The 17528-nt window shown below is 42.3% G+C and overlaps 2 protein-coding genes and 1 long non-coding RNA gene across 3 annotated transcripts; all 3 read left to right on the top strand.

Annotated features, from left to right (window-relative positions):
* The first annotated feature begins 502 nt into the window (after positions 1-502).
* On the top strand, positions 503-2648 carry ndufaf4 (NADH:ubiquinone oxidoreductase complex assembly factor 4). The gene is made up of 3 exons (XM_068708539.1): positions 503-656; positions 793-890; positions 2099-2648. The coding sequence occupies exons 1-3, from the start codon at positions 512-514 to the stop codon at positions 2402-2404; spliced, it is 549 nt and encodes a 182-aa protein (XP_068564640.1). The 5' UTR covers positions 503-511; the 3' UTR covers positions 2405-2648.
* Positions 2649-4766: 2118 nt separating this feature from the next.
* On the top strand, positions 4767-7012 carry LOC137871004 (uncharacterized). Its single transcript, XR_011102767.1, has 2 exons — positions 4767-5382; positions 6793-7012. It is a non-coding gene; the product is annotated as an uncharacterized lncRNA (long non-coding RNA).
* Positions 7013-9083: 2071 nt separating this feature from the next.
* On the top strand, positions 9084-13166 carry gpr63 (G protein-coupled receptor 63). The gene is given in 3 exon segments (XM_068708540.1): positions 9084-9128; positions 9569-9673; positions 9676-13166. Coding segments are annotated over 2 exon segments (1293 nt in total). The 5' UTR covers positions 9084-9128; positions 9569-9594; the 3' UTR covers positions 10890-13166.
* Positions 13167-17528: the final 4362 nt, after the last annotated feature.

Raw genomic sequence — 17528 nt, forward strand, 5'->3', positions numbered from 1 at the left:
ACACGCGAAAAAAGGATCATAGTATTACATAAATAAAGGACTTTTGACTTTAATTTTCAATAATATATTTTTTGATGATATTTATGCAATATATAATATAGGAGAAAGTTTCCTCTTACGTTTTCATGATTTTCATTTGGTAAATAAGTTTATATTTTGACCAAGATCTCCTTTCTCAAAACATATATTTTTCATATATGTGACTTATTTCCTCATAATTGTAATTCATGAGTGTCTTCTAGTTTTGATTTATTGAGTATTATTTTACCATCATTCTGAACATTTCCTCTCTTCCATTCATCACCTGTCTGAAATATGTTTCCATAATAGATAAAAAGACAAATATAACCTATTTTTTTTAATTGTTTAGATTTGAGAAATAATACTCTTCCAACTAACAGGTGTCGCTGCTGCTTATTTCTGTGTTCGCCTTTCCACTGTGCAATGGACCTTCTCGCTCGCCGTCGACAGTTTGAATAAACTTTATTGGCAGCGAGGTAAATTCGGTAATATGTCAAACATGGGGGCACGGGTAGCGCGTATGTTCCGAAATTTCAACCTAGAAAACCGCGTACACCGAGAAATCTCCAAGGAAAAGCCGCGAGCAGCACCCCGACACGAGGCCAACCTCCCGCCCTCCGCCAGCAGCTCTGAGGGTGAGTGTTTGAATCCTCCACTAACTTGTGTAACTGTCTGGTACACACCAGGTTGATTCACCAGCCTCAGACGTAACGTTACCAATTAGGCTTTGCAGTGACTGTTGACGAGCAGCATGCTGTGTGTTTGTTTCAGCGTTGGAGACGGCGGACTCAATCAGCCAGAAGAACGACCCTCTGCTGACCCTCCTGAAGTCCGTGTATGTGGAGTCAAAAGATCCGGCGGCGGCAGAGGTCAGACCGGGACACTGATTGTGTCACACTTGTAAATGTCTCTAATGATGGAGGGGTGCTTTAGCCAATTGATTTGATCCATTCGAGGTAAATTACATAAGGCTCTCATGTTATTAGGCTATGGACCATTTCACAGTTGTAAACGTAAACATGTTCAAATTGTTGTTGTTTATTTCCTGTTCCAGTTAATGTGATTGACACGAGCTGTCAGGAAGTAAACGTGAACCCAAGCTTTTGCTTAGTAATGCAGTTCCCTTTTAACGGCCTATGGTGGCTTTTAAAGAACATTGCTTTTGGTCCGTACAGCTGGCCCCACTTCACTTTTTCCCCACTAAGTGAAGTGGGGAAAAAAGACTCCTGTGTCTCCTGGTCCAAAAATGGCTACACTACTCAGAGTGTGTTCCGAGTTAACTTGTATACTACATGGTGAAAAGGTTTTGTGCTCTTGGTCGTTTGCAGCCCTTGCAGCAAGAAAAACATCAGTGACCTCACGTTTGGCAATAAGTAACAAATGAAAACTGGCAGCTGCACTAACAGTTTTGGCCACTTGAGGGAAGAGCTCCACAACAAGTTTAAAGTCGCACTCGCTCGACATATTACGGCCTCTTAAAGCTGATACAGCTAGCCTAGCGCGTTCGCAAACGAGCCAAATACCAACTAAAAGCAGGACAAGAGTAAGCAAAATCCAACCAAACTTCTGAAAATCTGAGAGACGGTCAAAATAACATTGCTCTCATATAATCTTAACCTATTGGCGTATGGCACTTCAGTTGGCGGCTGTAGCAGCTCTATTTATTCCTCTTCCTCTCCCGTTGGACTAAAGGGCGGACTGGACGCTTCAGTGACTCACTGTCGCCTCTAGAGGTGCTGGTGGTATTACAAGACAGGACAGACGGGGAGCTAGCTGGTTAGCATGCTCATTTCAGTAGATACTGTATCTCTGCGACACGATACGTAGAAGTCTTTGACATACGTGTTTTTTCTCAAAGCTTGGCACACTTGGTATTTAAACCTGGCCTTATGTCACTATGGACATTATTCATTACTAATTTTATCAATTTCCAGCCCATAGATTTTGGGATAGCTGGTTAGAAAACAAAGTGTCGGTCACAGGGGGATCTCTTTACATTAAAGTGTGCATGTTGCACAATGCTAGGTTGTTTTCAGTATTTCTAGACTAATTTCCTCATGCTTAATCTGCTCACAAGGACTCAAAGGACGTGACGGTGGGTGACGAGGCGGAGCGGCGGCCGCTGAGGTTCAGTTTACCAGGGGAACCGTACAGCCTGGTGGAGCTCACAGATGTTCCCAAAGGAAAGCTGACCATCGTCGAGGCCCTGAAGGCCCTGGGCAGCCACCAGCGTCAGCCTCAGACGTGGACGCCGGGAAAGATCGCTCAGGAATATTCTCTGGACTTGAAGGACACCAAAGCTCTTCTGGAGTTCTTCATCCCCTTCCAGGTTCACATCATACCACCCAAGACTGACAGTGCCAAGCAGATAAAGGCGTCGTAGGATCAGATCGTAGGTGAATGGCAGACATTAGACAAAATATAACCTGATTTATTTATGTGCGTCAATACATTGCATTGTGAGAGCGACATGACTATAACTGATTGAGTTTCTCAAGCCTCAAGTTTGTACCCAATGTAGGGTTTATGTAGATGGTTTCATGGGATACTGTATGTCTACGGTTGAGTTATTGATCTATAGCAAACAAAGAAATGAATAAATAAGTTCCAGTATTTTATTTAAAACATTTTATCTTCATAGTGCCTTTGATGATTCCTCTACGATAAAATACAATAGTGTTCATACTCAAGTTCCCACATTTTGAAAGAGCCAAAGGTCCAAAAAAAGGTTTATAAAACCTGGTTTGAAGGAATAGTTCCACATTTTGGGAGGCGAGTGAGATGACAATGAGAAGGAAATCTCATGTGTGTGCGGCACTGGAGCCAGGATTGGGCTAGCCTAGCTTAGCATAAAACTAGAAGAAAAAACGAGTTGCTCCCCGTAACTTCCTCTATAACAGCAAATTATCATTTTTACAGTTTTTGTCCAGAGGAAACAAATAAGATAAATAAAAAAATGCGCTTTAGAGGTTTCAACTTTGGACAGAACCAGGCTAGCTGTTTCCCATTTCATTTGGAGTGGTTATGCTAAAATAATCTAAGCCAAGCCACCAATGTCCTAACTCCAACTCTGTACTGTTGCACTTTTCACTCAGAAAGAAACTCGTACTACCAAACTTTTTAAACTATTGATGGTTGAGAAGACCACAGAATATATAGCAGCATATCTGCCAAGCCCAAAAATGATTTTACATATCATATATAGCCATTTATTTTAACATAAGTAAAAGATACTTTGAAGCTGTTAGCATCAGCATGCTGTTTATCAGTTATTTATTCACCTGTGCAGTCTTTTGTTTATTAGATCTGTCTAATTTCTGATCCAATCCATTTTAAAGTGTAACTAAACCCCAGGGTTTTGGCTGAAGTGCCTTTTGTGTTTGTGTCGTTTCCCCACACAGTAAGTCCGACAGTGACGTCTTTTACAGGCTGACGCATTATTGTTGCTCCACTGTGGGTTCCAATGGTACATTTCTAATAGATATCCTGGACTGGGTTTTGGATAGAGAAAGAAAGAAAATAAGGTTGGTAGCTAACAAAAGACTGATTACTTTTCCACCACGGATTCAATTAAGTGGTAGGCAAACAGTGGCCTGTGGGCCAAATCCAGCTTGTTGGCAAACATACTGGCCCCCTTGACACAAGCTGAAATTTAGATCATCGGTCGTAGAAATCTAAGATAACAACAAAAGGCATTCAAGATTTACATATAATCAAGTACAATTTTTCCTGTCACATGTCAAGATATATATCTACATAGTTTGTCCCACAGAGACATGTATGTTGTTTCAGATGTTGCATCCCTTGTTTAAAGTGGTTGAAATGGGTTCTGTCAATTATTAATACCTTTCACTCTGAAGTCATTTGGAGTCGACAGAGTCCCAATTATGCACTGTAACCAGTAACCACCAATGTTGTGCTTGATTCATATTAAAATGTTTGTAGCCCACAGACAGCGAGTAAATGACATTCTGATAATGCTGAGCTTACTTTAGCCATAACAGGCTCCGTTTGTCATCTATGCCACCCACCACGCACACCCGCACGTGCCCAAAAACAGCACTTCCTCCAGTCGGGCCACGCCCATTTGGATAATTTTGTCGTTTCTATTGGATCTATACGCTCAAAACGGGGCGTGTGCCACGAATAGTCCGCTCCTGCTTATTAACTGGCTTATGTGGGTGTCAGTTATCACTGAATACAAAGCTGCGTCAAGCTAACTAGAGAGAGCGCGAATGCTGCCCGACGCGTTGCTGTTTTCCTTCAAAATAAGAGTCACTTTTTAGCGAGACTAACTCGTCCATAAAAGTGAGTGGAATTACAGCAGTTAATACAAAAGTTAAGCTGCAGCTAGGCTATAGATATTAAACAAAACATGGTCTCCAGAAAATAATAGCTGTCACTGCGGGGAGATATTTGTGTAATTTTATTAAAGAAGCTGTAACTTTAGTTGCCTAGTATGTGCATCCATGGCTTTTAGAAATGAGGTCATGTGTATTATTCATTCCCTCAGCACTATAGCTCACTTACCCACTAAAGACATTTTCAACCAGCCATTAACCAATCTCTAGTCTATAGATTCGTTTTCTATACCTTCTGAGAAATGTCCCTACATGTTGTGTAAAGGGTTCTCTACACTGCCTGGCATTTATTCTTGTGAATAATATTTAACATTAAATTAATTTATTTGTTTTACAATAACATGTCCATACATCCCAAAGCTTTTTTCTTTTGAAAGCGCAGTCTTAACATGGCGTTCTTTGGATTGGGGTCCACTCTGCGTCTATCCCTCCTTATTCTGAAAAGTCCAGACAGGAAGTTGCGTTTGTGTACGCTCGGTGCCTTGCCTCGGATCACGGAAAGCCCGAAAGTGAGCGTAGTTTGTAACAGTGTGGTGATAATTTGGACTGCATACATACAGTACATAGCCTGATGCATTCGTTGCTGGAGGAGGGGCCGCTCACATCTCACATCTGTAAGGAAGAAAAGGGATGAAAAAATAAGCTTAATATTTACCAACTCTTAAACAAAACGTGGATCATTAGCGCGGTGTCTCTCGTGCTACTCTGAAAACAAAAGCGAGACTGACCAAATGCGGATTTTACTTTTATCTCCGACTCCAGTTGTGTGCGTGTTGTGGCACCGCCGGTAGTTATTAAAATAAAACAGCTACAGGGCCTAAACGTTGCATTTAGGGAGGAAAAGCCATCACCGGCCCACTTGTTCGGTAGAAGAACCGCGTTCTGTCTCCACTACAACGAGGAAGGAGGAGAACATTTTGGGCGGCGAGATGCACCATTTGGAGGACTGAGCCGCAGCACTTCAGCCGCTCCGGAGCTTCAACATGGGGGAATGAAGCAGGTAAATATCGAACACAACCGTCTGTCTGTCAACATCACCGTGTTATTGCTCTTATATGTCGGGGCCAAATCTCGAAAAACGAAGACGTAAACACCCACTGCCCTCGTCTCGTCCACGGAGATGTCGCTAACTCTCCGTGGACTCAACGTGAATCACTGGTTTTGTCGTCTCAACCATTTTGCTGCTGGCACAACAACGGCAACAGTCGAAGCTATTCGAATATCTGGATCTAAATAAACTCGTGCGCTGTCCAAAATACACGCGCTAACACACAGAGAGCTGCTGAGTTTGCCCTGTAATGGCTCTTATTGGAGGTCGATGAAGTGGAAGCCTGGTCTTGAATGAGCTGTAAATCTATTTGATATGGATTTTTTTTCCTCCCAACATTTGAGTCAATTTTCAGACTCTCCTCACAGATTTAGCAGTCAGGTGTTGCAATGCTCGGATGTGATTTGACCATGTGATTATAATTCAGTCTCTATGGACACCACCACCATCACGTGTCTTACAAATTACCACTTTGCAACTCGCTATTATAATTTCTTATAGTCAGAATACAGCCCTGATTTATATGTGCAATGTATAGCAACACCTACCGAACTTCAACAAAACATTTCCTACATGACTGTTAATCAGAGACATCTTTTAATTTAAAATGTATTTGGTGATTTCTGAATCTCAAAAGTTATGTTAAGTAAAGACATCAAGTGGTACAGAATTTTTTTTTTTAAATGTTGACGGCAATAATTAAAATATTTCATTGCTTTAAATTCAGTAGTTAATAAACTTGACAAACAAAATGTCATTATTGGAATATTACTTTTTTTAACTTTTCGAGTCGTGCTTTTAATTGTGAATAAAAAGTGGGCATTCCTACGTTTACAATAAGGTATTCTGTTTAGAAAATTCTATTTATTATGGCGTTTCTTTCGCTCAGACTAGTCTCAATCCATGCTTGTAATTGTGTAATGGCAGATTTAATCTCTAGTGTATTCAATTTGGCAAATTCATTTCTCTCCCCAGACTTTATATTATATAATCTGCTGTAACTATTCATCTCCATTAAAATATGCAGAATCACATGTCATTAAGGGTGACAGACAGCATCATTATTGTTTAACAACGCCACCTGGAATAAACCAGGTGCGCTCTCTGCCAGGCTGTTATTTCCGTAAACCAGGAAATCTCCCCACCATGGACTAACTGTGCAGGTTTCCTCCCCTCATTATACTCCCTAGAGATAAAAGGCTACAAGATGTGGCTGAAAAGCTCTCAGCATATTCTCCCTGCAAATCTCCATCGCATAATTGCGTTGCCACGTTCATTATTTGATCAATTCCCATTGTGTGTGTGTGTGTGTTTTTTTTGTTTTTTTTTAACGCCAAGTACCCGAACGCTTTTTTACTGCAGGTTTACTTGATTGCTCGGAGGCTGAAGTGGCAATTTTTGAACATTTAAGAGTCACCCCATCCTTTAAAGGAAAGAGACGTGCCGTGTACGGATGGAGCAGGAAGTAGGCCAACATTAAACCAGTTGCCCTCATTCACCAGGTCTTCATTGTGACGAAGCAGCGGCGGAAACAACATGCTTGTCATCATCGTATGATATGAATAAAGCAAAGTCTTCACCACCCTGTTTGTCTCCTCACTGTCTTGGTGACGTGAGATAACACCATTTGTTGAACGACACATATCCAGGTATCAGAGCAGCATCCCAGCCTGTGTTTTTAACATTGCTCCATTAAAGACATGAGATGCACTGTTCTCAGAATAATTGGCTATAATTGCATTTGCTTGATTTTCACACCCACACAGGACTACAAAAAAAAAGGCATTTATGTGCAAATGAATCATTTAGTACTTCCAACAGGACTGTTTTCTACACAGCACATTTATTATTTGGCATTTAGCTGCTTATTGTAAATGAAACCAGGCGGTCTGAAATATCAGCGTCCAATGTTTATACAAGTGATAAGGCTGTTTTATTGCAGTATTTGACATGTCCCCAGTTGAACATTGGCTGTTTGTTACTGGCAGCGGTTAAGAAAAGCTCTTTAAATGGGTTTCTTATCACATTTTCAGGCAAACATGGGGAGATGTTTTCATTCTTTCTAGGCCAATGCTTACGAGTTGCATTGTTGTGAACAGCACTATTCCTTCTCTTTCTGGGATGAACAGAGAGGACGTGTCTGTGTGTTAAGTGCTGAGCTGTTGTCAGGTCAGGGTTAAAGATCACTAATTAATAGGGGTGTAACGGTTCACAAAATTCTCGGTTCGGTTCAATGCGATACAGTGGTGCCACGGTTCGGTACGTTTTCAGTACCGCAAAAAAGCAGAAATGCCAAATCCTCGCTGGTGAGACTCAAGTAGTCTTTGATAACGAAAGGTCGTGTTTGATATTTAAGATCTTCTCTAAAATATTCCTCTACAAACTCAAACAGACACATTTCCTGGAAAGTTTTAGAAGTTTTATTTTTCAGACTTAGTTACAGCGCTGCGGGTCTCTCTCTCACCTCATATTTACTTTAATATTAACATTTACACACAAAGGTTTAATAGATTATGGATCATAACTGTGGTCAACACTCGTCTCTCACTCGTTTCCTCGGTGTCGTTGTTTCTGTTCTCACTCGTAGCTCTGCTGAAGTCTGTCCTACTGGAGAGCAATCCCATGTTTTGTTCCTTTATAGTTTGTGTGTTAACTTGTTGTACATAGTTGTACAGAACAAAATAAACATTAATGAGAAAAGGAAAGTCCTCCGTTTTGTGTCCGTCCTCCCTAAAGCCGCTAACCGTGGCTTCAGAGGGCCGCTCCGTAGGTCTGATACCTCCGCTGGTCGCGCCGCTCACTGATCGCTCCAATAACAGCTGATTCCTCCGCAGACATGCAGACTTTAACTGGTCAACAACGCCTGTAATCAGTTGTTCATGTTGAATTAACCTGGTAGTCGATCGGTATTCAAGACTGTTGTTTGTGAACATCCGGTCACGTGATAGGAGCGTGGCGAATCAGGGAAGGACATCACGTTACGTCGGGTGGGTTGCCATGTTTGAGCGCAGTGGCTCCACCAATTTCAGCTATATTTTATTTTTGAAAAGCAATTTAATATGATTCAAACGTATTTTTCAGTTCGTAATGCGTACCGAACCGTGAGCCCCGTACCGAACGGTTCAATACGAATACGTGTAACGTTACACCCCTACTAATTAACATGTATGTCGTTTGTTTCATTCATACACAAACAAAGATGTTAGATGTTCTCTGAAAACACACATTGTGGTTCTCACCTTTGTGTACAGGTTAAACACATTTTAAAGAGTTTTAAAGCTCTACTTAATGCACAGATGTACTATTTTATCTTTTCATCTTGTCAAACTATGTTGTCTTAATTCACTGTGTAACATTCAGATGTCAAATTAATGTCAAAATTTGTATTAACTTGCTTTTAAAGGAATAATTAGTCCCCCGAATGATCATTTTGTAAATCCCGTGTGACTTTAAGGTCTTGAAGACTTATTCTCGCGTGTCTCCACAGTGAACGGGGAATCTCAAAAACGAAAAAAAGCCATTTAACAACTATAGCAAAACTATATCAAAATATCCGTCTACAAACTCTGACACAACTCTTGCCGTATAATCCAACTCTCATTTATCATGTTTTATCAAAAATGCATGTGTTTGGGAAGAAGTGTGCACACGGCTGGATTTTGTAATCTTCCACTCAACGTTTTCCTCAAGACATCGAGGTAACAGGGTTGAGTGATTGAAAGACAAACGGTCATTTTCTGTCAAATTATTCAGCCTGCGCACATTTTCTGATGTACCGAGTTGTAGAGAATTCTCTAAAACGAAGGAAAGACTTAAGTGCGCGAGTTCCACGGTTCATTTCATCTTTAATCATGACATTGTAATTGAATCCCTCATGCTTTGATAGCTACAAAATTGGAAGCTGAACCAATTGTGATTAGCTTCTGTTAAAGGACGGGAAGTAGTCTGCATAAAGAAATCAATAGAAATGGCTGCAAACCCTTTGAGCACTATGTTTAGCACGCAAACACTGCTTTAAGTGCACTGTCATTACAACTTCAATGGGTGTTTTGATTGAAATAATGCTGCTGTAATCTGGTCTCACGAACCCTTTTTTTGACTTACTTGGCACTCACTACCTTCTTGTGTACATTCCTAGGGTCTCGCAGCCATGAAGACGCTGCCATGTTGCGTGAGGCCGGGAATATCCACACCTACGGCGTCACGTTTAACGTGAGTTCACCAGCGACGATGCCGGTCCGCCCTGGGGAAGAATGGTTCACTCCACTACTGTTCCGCTCCCGGAGGCGGGGGACGTCAACGCCAGTCTCTGCTGCCTCGTCACGGGGCTGCTGAGCCTCTCCGAGGGGCCGTCGATGGAGAACGTCTCCGCGGACTCCTGGTCGTCCCCGGAGCCGGCCGCGCCGACGCCGAGCCAGGCAGGTGTTGGCCTGCCTCTGCAGGTCTTCTTCTGCGTCGCCATGGTCGCCGTCCTGCTCCTGGCTCTGCTGGGGAACATGGTGGTGTGCCTGATGGTGTACCAGAGATCCGCCATGCGCTCGGCCATCAACATCCTGTTGGCGAGCCTGGCGTTTGCGGATATGATGCTGGCCATCCTGAACATGCCCTTCGCCCTGGTCACCGTCATGACCACCCGGTGGATTTTCGGTGACGTTTTCTGCCGCGTTTCGGCCATGCTCTTTTGGTTCTTCGTGATGGAGGGCGTGGCCATACTGCTTATAATAAGCATAGACCGTTTCCTCATTATTGTCCAGAAGCAAGATAAGCTGAGCCCACAGAGAGCTAAAGTGCTCATAGTGGTCACATGGGGACTCTCTTTCGTTTTCTCTTTCCCCCTGGCGGTCGGTTCCCCTCCCTTACAGATCCCCCCCAGGGCCCCTCAGTGTGTATTTGGATACAGCATTGAGCCCGGTTACCACACCTATGTGTTGGTAATAATGCTAGCCTTCTTCTTCCTCCCCTTCATGGTCATGCTGTACACGTTCATGGGGATCCTGAACACCATCCGCCACAACGCCATCCGCATCCACAGCCACCCGGACAGCATCTGTCTGAGCCAGGCCAGCAAACTGGGCCTGCTGAGCCTCCAGAGGCCCTTCCAAATGAACATAGACATGAGCTTCAAGACCCGTGCCTTCACCACCATCCTCATCCTCTTCTCCGTGTTTACAGTGTGCTGGGCTCCCTTCACCGCCTACAGTTTGGTAGCCACCTTCAGCGACGGCTTCTACCACAGAGACAGCTTTTTTCAAATCAGCACGTGGGTCCTGTGGTTGTGCTACCTCAAGTCGGCCCTCAACCCTCTCATTTACTACTGGCGGATCAAGAAGTTCCGCGACGCCTGCCTCGACCTGATGCCCAAGTACTTCAAGTTTCTTCCTCAGCTGCCGGGCAACACGAAGAGGCGCATACAGCCGAGCGCGGTGTACGTGTGCGGAGAGCACCGCTCGGTGGTCTAAAGGGAAAAAACCCCACCCTCAAACCCTTAAGCACTGTTTGAAACATGATGTACCTTGCAGTTCTGGACCTGTTTTGTTGTTTGGTGGTATACTTCTGTTGGCACGTGTTCAGAGTGAAATCAGCACTGCATTAAACAAACAAAAAAGACACAGGGCTGCGTTGGTGGGGGCCCTGTTGCTACGGGTGCCAGAGAGAAAATTAACCACAATCCAGGGACTTTTACTTTGTGTCAAACATCGGTGGTACCAAAACATTTGTTCACCGTGGTTTTTATATTATTGGATGAAGACTATAAACATGATTTTCTACAAACCCTTTTTTTTTTGTTTGACAAAAGAAGCCAAATGTGTTAAATGCTAAACACTAACCGCTTAACAAGAACTTTGCCTAAATAAAATACGGCATAAAATGTGATATTGTCCGTCTGTGACACAATATTAACTACATTTTCACTTTTTTAGGGGGGGCAGAGAGTGCACACAATATAGTCTGTGCTAAAAGGCATTGAGTTCAATACCCAGCTCTACTTGAAAGTTTACTTATCGCCATTTTCTCCCCTGTTTTGACGACGGCGATTTTAAATGGCAGAATTAAACTGTTCTCATTACAGATGAATCCACTAGTGCGCGCTTTGATCGGCCACTGCAGTGCAGTACGTTGCCAGAAGACGGATGCGAGAGTTGAGTCGGGGTCAACTTTTTTTTGCCCGGATGACCTTGCATTTCCTTCCCTGTGCATTGAAACCACTGCAGTGTTTTAATGCAGTGCTGATGTCGGTCTGACTCACCGTCATCGTAGGTTCAGCAACAATCCGGGTGTGTGTGAAGGTTCTCAGTAGGTCATGGGACATCAGATTGGTCGAGGCAACTGGACTCACTGTGTGGAAGGACTTTGTTTTTGCATCCAATCAAAGAGGCTCCATCACTGGTGAAACCTACAATTTCCATACCTCTCGTTGTGGTCAGGTTCCATCGGTATTTGCTTCCCATTTTGAAAAAACGTGGTGGCTGCTGGTGCAGGCCTGCGCTGTACCATGCTTCATTTTTTTAATAATATTCAGGAGTTACAGTTCACAGCAGGTCATTTAGAATTAAAGTTGATATTTTTTTAGATTTGAATCCTGATGCAGAATCTGCGCTGGTCTTGTACCACTGGAAGTCCAGTTGCCTTTCGAGTGTGTGTGGAGACTTTTTCATTCATTTCATTGTATATCAAGAAGTACCAACTGAAGAGCGGCTGTGTGGGCTGTTTGGTCTCAAAGCAGACCAAACAACGGGCACATTTGCCTTTTGATTTAGTGATTGTAGATAAACGACATGTATCTCTTTTATACAAGCGGCGGAGACGCGCATCTCCACCAACGGCCTCTTCAGTAGTAGGGCTTGATAATAATACCAGAAGTTAGTTTTTTTTTTCCAATACCAACATTTTCTCGTGTTGAATGTTGTCAAAACACAAGCAACCATACAAGATCTTAGCCAAAAGTTGTCGGGAATCAGGAACTATCTGGTCAAAGTCAAGAATACAAAATTGTCCAAATATTTGACGCCAGCTTTTGATAATTGTCAGTTTTTATTACTTGTTTCTATCGACACGATGCTTTCGGAACAAAGGAAATTTAAAATTTGAGCTCTATATTCGGTGGGCCAAAATGCAGAGAGGAGACTGGGAAATACTAACTTGGGTGAACTTGCTGTGTTGCTCTTGTAATGCTACAGCCACTGCTCTTTCTCCACCTACTCAACACAAAGTACAAACTTCTTCTCTGAGGATGGTGGTCATTCTGGGAAATAAAAGAAACGTTTTAAGTGAAGTAGTCTTCTGAATGAAACTGTAAAAAGTAAATGAAAACACTTTTATAACTCCTGGAATGCACTGAACGGCACATACTGTGTGAGAGTATAAAACGGGTGATTTTGTGTTCGTTTGATATTGTACTAAGAAGACAGGCGCTGCTGGGTTCGACTTGACTTGTCTTTTCTTGCCACTGGAATCACGAGTCTGGGGGAGGGGGGGGGGGGGACTGTGTGTTTTAGCTGCGTAGAACTTGTTTTATGGGGCATGTAAATTAAATAGCTTAAATGGAATTTTGAATATGATCAGAAAGTGGCCGCGACACATTTGGACGTGTGTATTTCTATTTAAATGTTTTGGATGTGCCTATTGATTAGTCCATTTGCCAGTCAGAATGCTGCTATATCTGGTGAAAATGTGCAATTCTAGTGTACTGTACTGTTGAATGTAATAAAGAAATAGACATTTCTTACCTTGGTAAACTATCTTAAGTGTTTTTTTCTTTTTTTTGTGCATCAATCAGCCGTCCCTCGTTAGGTCATTGGTAGGGTTGGGTGTATACTAGGAGACAATAGGACTCTGATGGGTAGCGGTACAAACTTTGAGGGTTCTCAAATTGTTGAATTCAGATAAATGAATTACTACAACAGCACTTGCTATTGAAATTTGAAAACATAATTTCAACAAAAAAAAAAGATTAAATTATTAGCATACAGATATCCAAAGCTCCCATTGTTGTTTACATAATACGTCATGCTAATTTCTGTTTTCTCGTTTTATACGCGCTCTCCGCCCTCACTCTGCTGTCTAAAAACAAAGTGGTTAATCTGACAGGTTCATGGGAACTGGTGTTCATTTAAAGGGACAGTGTGTAGGATTTAGTGCCTCCTAGCGGTGCGGTTGCAGATTGCAACCAACTGAATACCCCTCCACTCAACCCGCCTGCGGTTACGTGAGCCGTTGAGTGCAAAACCGTAGGAAACGCCGTTCCCCCCTCGCTCAGAGGCCAATCCGTGCCATACTATCACCACTTCAGCTGCGACGCTGTTGCTCCTGAAGTCGACCGTCGGAAGTCAGCCGTGGGCTGACAGCGCCATGCAACTACAGGGTGACCTTCAGGTAACGTAAGAAAACGCAAAAGGCTCGCGCTAGAGCCAGTGTTTATTGAATAGAAAGTGTCTCACTGCCGGTTCGTGGTGTTCCAGAGACCTTGTGTAGCTCCTTCTAAAGCTTGCAAGACTGAAAGTGAAGACTGTTCAGGTGAATGACAGCTGAAAAAAGCTTGTCAAGGTTGCGACAAAAAATGTCTACCTGCAGCTAGTATTATATAAGTATTATATATTATACATAACCCGTAGACCCATGTCACAAACAGATGTTTATCTTGCATAAATGTGTCTCCTCAGTGGATCTTCCATACAGCACTGGATGTGTTTACCTGAATGTTAATATCTTATTAGTATGTAAATATCTGGGTAAAATCATGCTGGGATACTGAGGCGTGTAAGCACTTCATCCTGTGAAGTGACTTCCATCCATCCTCCTATGATCCATATTTGTGTTTCAACTTTGACCTGAGGTTCTAATATGCATTTACTGTTGGATTCACGTGCCCTTTAAATCTTTACTAAGTAATCTTTAGAGACTTCATGTTAATGTATCCATCCGAATCCAAATGACTGGGATGTAATGAGCATGTGCAATGTTCTGTGCATGTAAACGCATCATTTGATATGTGAGGCGCCGCGTCTGGGAGTCGAGTGTGTTTATGCGACGCCTTCGTGCAACCTCTGTGCTAATTATCTTCCTTCCAGTGCGTCACCTGTGTCTACTCTTTCCACTCAGGGACTCTACTTCCTGTCGTAGTCTCAGCTGAGTGCTTTGTCCCGCTGTGCGTTCATGCATTGCTCCTCCGTGTGATACATGTGATTTAACCCCCAAGCCGGCTTTGGTTTTGAACGGGGCCTGCCAGTCATACCGGCGGTGTGTTGTGTGCAATGCGGGTTTGTTGTCGAAGAAACAATAGCTCTGGTTTCTGTTTGCACCACCGAGTTGGAACTGAATCAAAGTGATCGCGTGCTTCAGCCCCAAGTTCACTGCGTGGCTGTTAGTTTGCGGATATATTCGTCTCTGGTAGTTTGTGGATGTTGGGCTGACATGGAGCATGTTAATACATGGATTTGTGTTTAATCAGACTACTTTGCAACAAACCTGGAGCCATGTAATGTCGGAATAATCATAAGAATAACCATAAGTACAAAATTCAAAGACGGGGGGGCCTAGGGCCTAGCAGGCAAATTTCCAGCCCTGCAAATTCAATTTCAAATACTTTTTGAGAAATGAGAAAATGAAAAAAATAAGATAAAATAACCTGAATAATACAAAACATAATAACAAGCAGGACTCACACATATAAATACAAATGTATATACATGTAAATGTACACATATAATTGTATTGGCCCAGTATGTAGGTGGGCTGTGTAATACTTATAATAATACAGTATATGAAAATGTAAATATGTACCAATGTTAGTTAAGTTTCTGGAAGACTATTTCATGTTGATAACTCTGATCAAGTTAGATCTCTCTCACACACACAACTTTTATTTAAAAAGATACATGATCCAAGTTGTAATTGTGAGGTCACAATGGATTTGATAAACAGTTCTGTAAGATCAAATTTGTAAGATTTTTAAAGGGTAAGTTCACTGTAATTGGGAAAAACAAAATAACCCCCCAGCTCATTCACCACTAATGTGCTCTGTCCAGGTTGGGATGAATGTGTCTCTGAGACTTCAGTGAATGGAAGTCGCCTCCATTAACGGTGAAGGCATTGAAAATGAAACAACAGCAGCAACACGGCGCCTGGGACTCTGTGGATCAGACCCCAAAGGGTTTGTGTGTGAGCTCTGCACTCAGCATTGGTGACTGTTCAGCACACCGAGAGTCTGGAACACAAACACTCTTGTTAACCTTGTGCAGCTTCTGAGTAACTACCACCCCCAGAAGCTCTTTGTAGAAATTAAACCACACTCTAATTAAAAAGAAATGACAAGAGCATCTTCATTGGCAAATAACAAACGACTCCTATTTGTTAGAAACGTCTTAGGAGGCAAATGTCATTACGTGTCTGATATTCCTGAGGGGAAAAAAGCATTGTCTGAGTATATTAATATGTATTTAATATTTAATGTCACTTATTAAAGGAGCTAAATACATTTTTAAAACTTGATCTATGTAAGATACATATGTACATGTACCACAGTCTAACCTGCTGGCACAACCACCTGCCCGTGTTATGCTGCATTTAATGTGAAATAGCATGGCTTTTAAAGCAGCCCCCCCCCTTTAATGTCAGCCCAAAAGACACATCAAAGAGAAGCTAATCCTGTGGACTGTGAGACATGAAAGCAGAGCAAATGAGGTCGCCAGCATCACGTGGAACAAAAAAAAAAAACACGCCGCCCGTCCAGAAAAAAGGTCAGCAGGTTGTTTATTCCCCCAAGCAGATTTATCAGACTTCCTCAAGTGACCTATGTGACCTTTTTTTTTTTTTACAGCCGGGTCGGGCACGGACACTTTCACAGATTCAACACGAGTTGAGTTTGATTCGCTCCAGACGTGTTGATTATAAAGGATGCCGTTGTTAATCAGCTTCCTCGCCTGGATTCATTATGCAGCCAGCAGTGAGTAATGAGCGTGCCCAGAGCTTTGAAGCTCACTTTAATCAGAGTGCTGAAGACACCATTACTAAGCAACAGGGAAACTTGCACATGTCTCGATAGGATGCGTGGTGACGTTCACCTGAGGAGGTGAAGTCAAAAGAGGCACTTGTGGTTATCCAACTGTGGGCACCGCTCTGGCATCGTTGTTCATCTGGGTATCTCTTCAGGATCGTTGTCCATTGGTTTGGAGCTTTTTTATGAAGTAATCCAATTTTGGATCAAGGCTAATAAAAATAAAAATAGAAAGTTGCATAATTCAGATTCTGCTGTCTTTCATGTTTACATTTTAGTACATTTCCTCAAACACGATCACTTTGAGAACAGGATAATATACAATTATATTTTAACTACATCCAGAACAGGAAAATGTGTACAAATTATGTATGTTTTCATTTTTTTCTGGCAAAAGTGTCACTGAGGCATCCATGTTTCTTTTTTCCTCCTCCTCCTTCCTCCACTTTAACGTGAGCTGTAGCTGCAGTCGTCTGAGGCTGTGATGTTTCACAAAGAAGCAGCTGGTTGTTGCTGTCACACCTGTTGTGTTGTGAAGTATTCTATGAACCCTGATGGGAACAAGCACCGGGACGTCTCGGTTACCTTGAGTTTATCTTCTGGGAGTCGTAAATCCTCTTCATGCCATTGCTCCATGAAATTTAGAGTCCTTGGAATATATTTACGGTTTTAGAGAGTCCTCTTGTTGCCCGCAGTGACGGATGATTTCACAAACGCTTGTATACATAATGTTGTTGTTGCTATGCACTGCCAATGGAACCAGAGTCAACCAGAGTCCCTGTAATTATTCGTACATGGAGTGCAGAGGTGAATTTAGAAGGGGCTTTTATGGATAAACAGCATCAATTATTTTGACTGGATAAAGATGGATTATATTTACTGTATGAGCCACTTACATGGTCCTGTATGATTCATTGTTATTGTTAATGGCTGATTCCCAACGGGGACAAATGTGACTGAGATGAACCCAGTTACGGTATTAACATGTTTTCACTAAAACAACAAAATCCACCATCTCTATACAGATGTAACTAAATTATTGTAGTTATAAATGTATGTGTATTTCCATTTTGGTAGACATGTTGGTGTTATTCCATATTTTTCT

This window comes from Cebidichthys violaceus, unplaced genomic scaffold, assembly GCF_023349555.1.
Source record: "Cebidichthys violaceus isolate CVI_PGR_0920_01 unplaced genomic scaffold, fCebVio1.0.p SCAF_14, whole genome shotgun sequence".
Classification (NCBI taxonomy): domain Eukaryota; kingdom Metazoa; phylum Chordata; class Actinopteri; order Perciformes; family Stichaeidae; genus Cebidichthys; species Cebidichthys violaceus.

Bases quoted from the DNA above. Each gene is read 5' to 3' on its own strand.
- ndufaf4 (XM_068708539.1), top strand. From the start codon at position 512: ATGTCAAACATGGGGGCACGGGTAGCGCGTATGTTCCGAAATTTCAAC. The intron at 657-792 runs GTGAGTGTTTGA...TGTTTGTTTCAG, and splicing joins CTCCGCCAGCAGCTCTGAGG to CGTTGGAGACGGCGGACTCA. The intron at 891-2,098 runs GTCAGACCGGGA...TCTGCTCACAAG, and splicing joins AAGATCCGGCGGCGGCAGAG to GACTCAAAGGACGTGACGGT.